Source organism: Tetrahymena thermophila (assembly GCF_000189635.1).
Source record: "Tetrahymena thermophila SB210 genomic scaffold scf_8254680, whole genome shotgun sequence".
In the NCBI taxonomy this organism is placed as follows: Eukaryota; Ciliophora; class Oligohymenophorea; order Hymenostomatida; family Tetrahymenidae; genus Tetrahymena; species Tetrahymena thermophila.
The window spans coordinates 1-8,878 of record NW_002476446.1 but is presented as its reverse complement, the minus strand read 5'-3'; the positions used below and the strand labels follow the sequence as shown (position 1 = coordinate 8,878).

The following is an 8,878-nucleotide window of genomic DNA, read 5'->3' as shown; positions in this document are numbered from 1 at the left end:
TTTGTTTTTTATTTGTTAATTTAATTCATTTTTCTATTTTATACTTTAACTTGAATTAATTATTTAATTCATTACTTATTATTTTATATTTTTTCTTAATTTTTTCCTTGGAACTAACTAATTAACAATATTTTGTCCGTCTTCAAAATTTAAAAAGTATCAATAAAATTGGTGACGAAGGTGCATCAGGCTTAGGTTCTGGTTTAGGAAAGTGCACTAATCTCTCAAATTTGACACTTAATCTTAAGTATAAACAGTTTACTTGTTGATTGCAATTTTTTTTAATATAAAAATGAATTTAAAACAATTTAGCTAGCTAACTCTTTTAATTTATTTATTTATTAGCTTTATATTTGATTTCTTTTTCTTTTTTATTCTGCTTATGTTTTTTTACTTTGTTTTTTATTTGTTAACTTAATTCATTTTTCTATTTTATACTTTAACTTGAATTAATTATTTAATTTATTACTTATTATTTTATATTTTTTCTTAATTTTTTCCTTCGAACTAACTAATTAACAATATTTTGTCTGTCTCCAAAATTTAAAAAGTGACAATAAAATTGGTGACGAAGGTGCATCAGGCTTAGGTTCTGGTTTAGGAAAGTGCATTAATCTCTCAAATTTGACACTTTATCTTCGGTATAAACAGTTTACTTGTTGATTGCAATTTTTTTAATATAAAAATGAATTTACAACAATTAGCTAGCTAACTCTTTTAATTAATTAATTTATTTATTAGCTTTATATTTGATTTCTTTTTATTTTTTTTGTTCTGTCTTTTTTATTTATTAGCTTAAAAGATATTATTTTATTTAAAAACTTTATTGTATTTATTTTTTTAAGTTATTTACACTAATTTATATTAAAAGGTTCAACTCATTCAATAGTTTATAATAATTCAAAGCAAAGTGTCATAAATCAAATAGATTAGTTGTCTTAAAACTTAGGATTTTTTGATCATAAAGTTGTGAAAAAAGGAAGAATAAATAAATATAAATATATTTGAATAATATGACATAATATGCTTTAATATAATTTAATTTAAAATATAAATAGATTTATTACTTTTTATGGATGGGCTATATATATTATTATATGTATACAAAGTAATTATGCGCTTATTGTATTTAAATATATTTTCAATAATATTAAAAAGAAGCAAAAAAATATTTTTCAATAAAATTAATCAATAACCAAACCTACCCACACAAATGGGAAAAACAAAATTATCAAGAAATTACGGGGATATAATTGAATAAATATATTTGAGTTAATATTTAGTCTTTCTTTATCTTAATTAAATCTTTGAGTTTTATTAATAATTATTTAGAAATTACTGAAATAATTAGAAAAATATGATATAATACAAAAATTATTTTGATAGATTAAAAGATGTAATATTATTTTGTTACCTTAAATAAATTTAATCTAAAACTTTATTAAAAAAAAGTTTTTAATCTCATCTTAATTTGCTCATTCGAATATTGAGATTGATCTTTAATAGTAAATAAATTAAATTAGTAGATTTGCTTTCATTTATTGGCAATGTTTTTAAAAAAAATCATAAAGCTAATCAGTGAACACCATGGAATTATAAAATTTAGTAACAGCGTTGTCTAAATACACTAATTTATCAAATTTGACTCTAAACTGTCCGTAAACATATTTTATATTTTATTAAATGCCGTTATAAATAAATACTTACTTGTTAAAAAAACAAAAATCAAGATTTTCAAATGAACTCTTTTGGAGTTTCTTTGTTTATTTGCTTGTTTGATTTGATTTTTGCTTTAAAATTTTTAACTTTTTTAATTAAATATTGAATATAATTCCTTTTCATATTTTAAACTATAACTAGCTAACTAACTAACTTTAAATTTATATTAAAAATAATAAAGTATAAATGCAAAAAGTGTGTTCCCTTTGGTTTCTTGTTTATCAGATTGCACCAAATTATCAAATTTAAATCTGAACATTTCGTATAAACTGCATATTTACTTTTTTAATAATAAATTTTAACAAAAAAATTAAATATTATATTTTTTGAATATTTTAAATAGTTTAATTTATTTTTAATAATTCCTGTTAACCATTTAAATATTAGTTATTTGCTTACTAATAAATTTTATTAAATACTCTTAATAATTATTAAGGTAAAGTAAGATTGGTGGTTAGGGTATTTCAGCTTTAGTATTTGCTTTATCAACTTGCATTAATCTATCAAATTTGACTATAATACTCTGGTACATCCATCATATAACTTATTTTTATTTACTTAATTTTAATATAAAGTATATTCTTATACATTCAAATTTTTTAAATTCTTTATCTATTAACTTAATTACTTACTTACTTACTTATTTACTTACTTATTTACTTATTTATTTATTTAATTATTTATTTATTCTTCTTTGATTCTTTCTTTTTGTAAATTTTAGAATTAAATCTCTTTAATTAACAAAACAATTTTTTATTAAATTCAATATAGCCATAATAGAATTGGAACATACGATTCATTTGCTTTATCTTCTGCTCTTTCAACTCTTCACAATTTATCTTATCTAAGACTTCATCTAGGGTAAAAAAATTTAAATCTTAAGTTTTCATAAAAATTCTTTCTAACTGATATTTTTTTTTTTCAACTTTTAAAGTTAATTTTTTATAAATTTAGCAAACATATTTTTACTAAAAATTAAAAATTATTAAGATGGAATAAAATAGGTACATAAGGAGTATCAGCTATAGTTTGTGCAATTTCAAACTAAGTTAATCTATCTGAACTTTAACTTAGCTTTACGTAAAAAGAGTTTACATGATATATTTAGGAAAATATTTTTTTAATTTTAATAAGAATAAAATAATTTTTTTTTTTTTTACATTAAATGAAAAATCAAATTTAAATACTCAATTTTATTAACACCTAAATTTAAAATTTTTTGTTTACTATAGTTTTTATAAATCAATTAATAAATAAATTTGTGTTGTTACTAATTTAGATCTAACGAAATTGGATCATAGAATGGATTATATTTAGGTTCTGCTTTATCAACTTGCATCAGTCTCTCTAAATTAAGTTTGGATCTCGCGTACAAATTAATTTTTTAAAAACAATAATTAGCTGTAACTGCCATTGAGAAATTTAAAAACAAATAAATTAATAAATTTATTTATTTATGCATTTATTAGCAAATTATAAATTATCTTTTTCCTTTCACTCTTTTTAAATAAATTAAAAATTAATTTTTTAAAATAAGAGCAAATAAAATTAATGGTGAGTGTGCATAAACTTTAGTTTGTTCTTTATCAGCTTGCACCAATCTCTCATCTTTAAAACTTTATTTTAAGTAAAATTGTTATTTATTTATTTTTATTTAGATTTAATTATATCCTTTTAAGAAAAGATTAAACAAAATATTCATTTATTTGAAATGACATTTTTCTATTTCTTTTTCTGCTACCTACATATTTATTTTAAATTATTTTCTTAATTATGTAAAAAACTTTACAGTGGTAATGAAATTGGCCCATAAGGTGCACCAGCTTTAGGATTTGCTTTGTCTACACTCACAAGCCTATCAAGTTTAACTCTAGATATTCAGTAAAATAGAGTTTTTATTTTTAATAAAATACAATAAAAAATTATTTACTTACTTACTAGATTGATTTTTTTATTATTTTTTAATACTGATAAAAACTTTAAAGTTATTTAAACCTTATTTTTAATTTTCTTTTTAATAAGAATCATATACTTTTGATAGTTAATTAGACATTTATTAACAACTAAAAAATCTATACAAATAATAGGGGCAATAAAATAGAAGATAATGGTCTATTAGCTTTAGGTTCTGCTTTATAATTCTGCACCAACTTGTCTTAAATGAGAATTGTATTTAAGTAAAATTAGTTTTTTTTTTTAAAAAATAAATGCAAATTTATCTTTATCAGTAAAAAAAAGTTTTTTTTTCTTTAATTTAATATTTTAATTTTAAAAAATATCATTTTAAAATTTATTAATTAATTTTCATCTTTTATATTTTATTTATTAACAAATTTAAAATAAATATTTTAGATATTGGACCTCAACAAATGAAAAAGCATAACTTAAATTTAAGCTTAAGATTCTTAAAGTTAAAAGATTAGTTAAGATATATTTTGATTCATATTGAAATTTTAATTTTAAATTAAATTTCATTTATTATTAAATATAAGGATGTTTGTTTGTTTTGTTTCAAAAGTAATATGGTATTCTATATATTATTAAGATAAAAGTGAATTAATAAATTATCATAAAATTTGATATATAAATATTTAATTTTATTAATTTAATAATAAATACCTAACTATAAATAAAAAAATAAGTTATAGAAAATAAATTAATTAATGTTGTTATTAAAACAAATTTTATTAGTGTATTTTTTCAGCATCTATCAAGCTATTTGTAAAATTAAAATAAAAAATAAATGAATTAATTAATTAATTTGTAATTTTTATATGAAATAAATAAATAAATAAATAATTTTTGATTTAGACAACAATTTTAATTTGTAAAATAAATTAAATATTATATGTTAGTAAATCTATATTTAATTATATTTAAGAAATACCTTTATTTAAAATTTTATTTACTCAAATTTGGTAATTCATTTTTGAGTGTGTACATTGCACACTGTGCACAATACTATGGATGGGCACTATTTGTATAAATTTGTTCACTATATAATTATTTAATAGTTTAGAGTTAGTTTTAGGTAGACTTTAGTTGTTAAGAATATAAAGATAAGGCAAAATTAGAGGTGGGAATCTGTTTGAATTTAAAGACCGATACCTAAAAAAAATTTAAAAAAGAAACATTATAACCTCTAAAGTTAAAATAAAAAGTAAAACTTGATTTCTCCCTGAGGTTTTATTTAAATAATGGCATCTAATTAATCATGATAAATAAAAAAGGATAGAAATATGATTGATGGATAATATTTAAGATTAAAATAAAACTGGCATATAAAAGTTTGGCATTTATATAATTTAATAAGATGTAATATAACACTAAAAGTTTCAAATTATTTTATCGTTTTTGAAGAAACCAGAGGGTTTGCTTAGAAGGATTTAATTTATTTAAGTAAATTTAATTTTTTTATTATTTATGAATAATATATTTACTTACAAAAATATGAATGATATTTATAAAAATAAAATCAATAATAAATTCTATCTATCTATATTTTAGGTTAAAAACACTTTTTCAAAATATTATTTAATAAAATATATAATGCTATTCAAACATTTTATATTAATTCATTCATCCTTTTTTCACCAGTTGTTTATCATTAGAAAACAAAGACAACTAATCTTTTTGATTTACGACACTTGCTTAGTAATTTGAATTTTTATGATATATTCATTAAGCTAAAAATTTTTAAATAAATTTTTGTAAATTTTAAAATAAATATCAAAATAGAATAAACTTTTAAATTAAAAATTATTTTTTAAATAAATAAATAAAATAATATTTGTGGAATAAAAAAGATAAAAAAATAAAATAAATAAAACTATTAAATAAATTCAAGGAGCTTTTTTATTTTAAATTCATTTTTATAGTTTAAAATCAAAATCCAAAACAAATAAACTGTTTTTACTCGAGCTAAAGTGTCAAATTTGAGAGATTAATGCAATTTACTAAAGCTGAACCTAAGCCTGATGCACCCATTGCACCAATTTCATTCTAACTTTTTAATTATTGAAGAAAAATATATCATTAATTAGTTAATTAGAAGTAAAAAATGAAGAAAAAATATGAAATAATAAGATTAATTAATTAATAATAAAAATAAAAGTTCAAAATAAAATGATGAGCTAAATTAACAAATAAAGAACAAAATAAAGCAAGCACAATAAAAAGAAAAAGAAAAAAGAGCTTTATTGTTTTTAATTAGTTTTTATAATTAAAAATATCACAATCCAAAACAAATAAACGATTTTACCCAAGGTCAAGTGTCAAATTTGAGAGATTAATGCAATTTGCTAAAGCAGAACCTAAGCCTGATGCACCCATTACACCAATTTAATTAGAACTTTTTAAATATTGAAGAAAAAATATATCATTAAATAGTTAATTATAAGGAAAAAATGAAGAAAAAATATGAAATAATAAGGTTAATTAATTAATAATATAAGAAAAAGTTCAAAATATAATGGTGAGCTAAATTAATAAAGAAAGAACAAAATAAAGCAAGCACAATAAAAAGAAAAAGAAAAAAGAGCTTTATTGTTTTTAATTTGTTTTTATAATTAAAAATATCACAATCCAAAACAAATAAACTGTTTTTACCGAAGGTCAAGTGTCAAATTTGAGAGATTAATGCAATTTGCTAAAGCAGAACCTAAGCCTGATGCACCCATTGCACCAATTTAATTAGAACTTTTTAAATATTGAAGAAAAAATATATCATTAAATAGTTAATTAGAAGGAAAAAATGAAGAAAAAATATGAAATAATAAGGTTAATTAATTAATAATATAAGTAAAAGTTCAAAATAAAATGGTGAGCTAAATTAACAAAAAAAAACACAAAAAAGCAAGCACAATAAAAAGAAAAAGAAAAAAGATCTTTATTGTTTTTAATTAGTTTTTATAATTAAAAATATCACAATCCAAAACAAATAAACTGTTTTTACCAAAGGTAAAGTGTCAAATTTGAGAGATTAATGCAATTTGCTAAAGCAGAACCTAAGCCTGATGCACCTTCATCACCAATTTAATTTTCACTTTTTAAATATTGAAGAAAAAATATATCATTAAATAGTTAATGAAGAAAAAATATGAAATAATAAGATTAATTAATTAATAATAAAAGAAAAAGTTCAAAATAAAATGATGAGCTAAATTAATAAAGAAAGAACAAAATAAAGCAAGCAAAATAAAAAGAAAAAAGAGCTTTATTGTTTTTAATTAGTTTTTTTTATTAAAAATATCACAATCCAAAACAAATAAACTTTTTTACTCAAGCTTAAGTGTCAAATTTAAGAGATTAATACAATTTTCTAAAGCAGAACCTAACCCTGATACACCCATTGCACCAATTTCATTCCAACTTTTTAAATATTGAAGAAAAAATATATCATTAAATAGTTAATTAGAAGGAAAAAATAAAGAAAAAATATGAAATAATAAGATTAATTAATTAATAATAAAAGAGAAAGTTCAAAATAAAATGGTGAGCTAAATTAACAAAGAAAGAACAAAAACAAAAAAGCACAATAAAAAGAATAAGAAAAAAGAGCTTTATTGTTTTTAATTAATTTTTATAATTAAAAATATCACAATCAAAAACAAATAAACTTTTTTACTCAAGCTAAAGTGTCAAATTTGAGAGATTAATGCAATTTGCTAAAGCAGAACCTAAGCCTGATGCACCTTTATCACCAATTTTTAAATCATAAACAGTGTCTAAAATAAGGGGGGTTTTCGAGAAAACTATCAAACCAAAAACCAATTTTAAACACTTATTATAAATTATAATTACTTTTAAGATGTATTTCTGAGTGCATTTATGTGTGCGAGTTTATCTTATCTTATCTTATCTATCACCAATTTTATTGAAACTTTTTAAATATTGAAGAAAAAATATATCATTAAATAGTTAATTAGAAGGAAAAAATGAAGAAAAAATATGAAATAATAAGATTAATTAATTAATAATATAAGCAAAAGTTCAAAATAAAATGATGAGCTAAATTAATAAAGAAAGAACAATATAAAGCAAACAAAATAAAAAGAAAAAAGAGCTTTATTGTTTTTAATTAGTTTTTATAATTAAAAATATCACAATCCAAAACAAATAAACGATTTTACCCAAGGTCAAGTGTCAAATTTGAGAGATTAATGCAATTTGCTAAAGCAGAACCTAAGCCTGATGCACCTTTATCACCAATTTTATTGAAACTTTTTAAATATTGAAGAAAAAATATATCATTAAATAGTTAATTAGAAGGAAAAAATGAAGAAAAAATATGAAATAATAAGATTAATTAATTAATAATATAAGCAAAAGTTCAAAATAAAATGATGAGCTAAATTAATAAAGAAAGAACAATATAAAGCAAACAAAATAAAAAGAAAAAAGAGCTTTATTGTTTTTAATTAGTTTTTATAATTAAAAATATCACAATCCAAAACAAATAAACTGTTTTTACCAAAGGTAAAGTGTCAAATTTGAGAGATTAATGCAATTTGCTAAAGCAGAACCTAAGCCTGATGCACCCATTGCACCAATTTCATTCCAACTTTTTAAATATTGAAGAAAAAATATATCATTAAATAGTTAATTAGAAGGAAAAAATGAAGAAAAAATATGAAATAATAAAATTAATTAATTATAATAAAAGAAAAAGTTCAAAATAAAATTCTGAGCTAAATTAACAAAGAAAGAACAAAAACAAAAAAGCACAATAAAAGGAATAAGAAAAAAGAGCTTTATTGTTTTTAATTAGTTTTTATAATTAAAAAAATCACAATCCAAAACAAATAAAATGTTTATACCTAAGGTCAAGTGTCAAATTTGAGAGATTAATGCAATTTGCTAAACCAGAACCTAAGCCTTATGCACCTTCATCACCAATTTAATTTTCACTTTTTAAATATTGAATAAAAAATATATCAATAAATAGTTAATTAGAAGGAAAAAATGAAGAAAAAATATGAAATAATAAGATTAATTAATTAATAATAAAAGCAAAAGTTGAAAATAAAATGATGAGCCAAATTAACAAATAAAGAACAAAATAAAGCAAGCACAATAAAAAGAAAAAGAAAAAAGAGCTTTATTGTTTTTAATTAGTTTTTATAATTAAAAATATCACAATCCAAAACAAATAAACTGT

At 19.5% G+C, this 8,878-nt stretch overlaps 3 protein-coding genes across 3 annotated transcripts in view; 1 reads left to right on the top strand and 2 right to left on the bottom strand. All coding sequences in view use genetic code 6, as the record gives it.

Moving 5' to 3' along the window:
• Positions 1-72, bottom strand: part of TTHERM_01581390 (hypothetical protein) — a gene marked incomplete at both ends in the record, with an annotated part of 246 nt that extends 174 nt beyond the window's left edge. Inside the window, one exon of the mRNA XM_001013432.3 lies at positions 1-72. This exon is cut by the window's left edge and continues 174 nt beyond it. Within this exon, the coding sequence (XP_001013432.3) occupies positions 1-72 (72 nt within the window).
• Positions 73-1,587: 1,515 nt separating this feature from the next.
• On the top strand, positions 1,588-4,168 carry TTHERM_01581380 (cyclic nucleotide-binding domain protein; the record flags this gene model as incomplete). The annotated part of the gene is made up of 10 exons (XM_001013431.4): positions 1,588-1,658; positions 1,901-1,981; positions 2,156-2,245; positions 2,491-2,580; positions 2,710-2,799; positions 2,999-3,088; positions 3,257-3,346; positions 3,511-3,600; positions 3,807-3,896; positions 4,072-4,168. 10 exons carry the CDS (start codon positions 1,588-1,590, stop codon positions 4,166-4,168), a joined length of 879 nt encoding a protein of 292 aa, XP_001013431.4.
• A 1,436-nt stretch (positions 4,169-5,604) lies between these two features.
• Positions 5,605-8,837, bottom strand: TTHERM_001581379 (cyclic nucleotide-binding domain protein, putative; the record flags this gene model as incomplete). Its single annotated transcript, XM_012796972.1, has 9 exons — positions 5,605-5,725; positions 5,981-6,070; positions 6,328-6,417; positions 6,674-6,763; positions 7,000-7,089; positions 7,346-7,600; positions 7,851-7,940; positions 8,192-8,281; positions 8,538-8,837. Coding segments are annotated over 9 exons (1,215 nt in total), but the record flags the coding sequence as incomplete, so codon positions are not given.
• Positions 8,838-8,878: the final 41 nt, after the last annotated feature.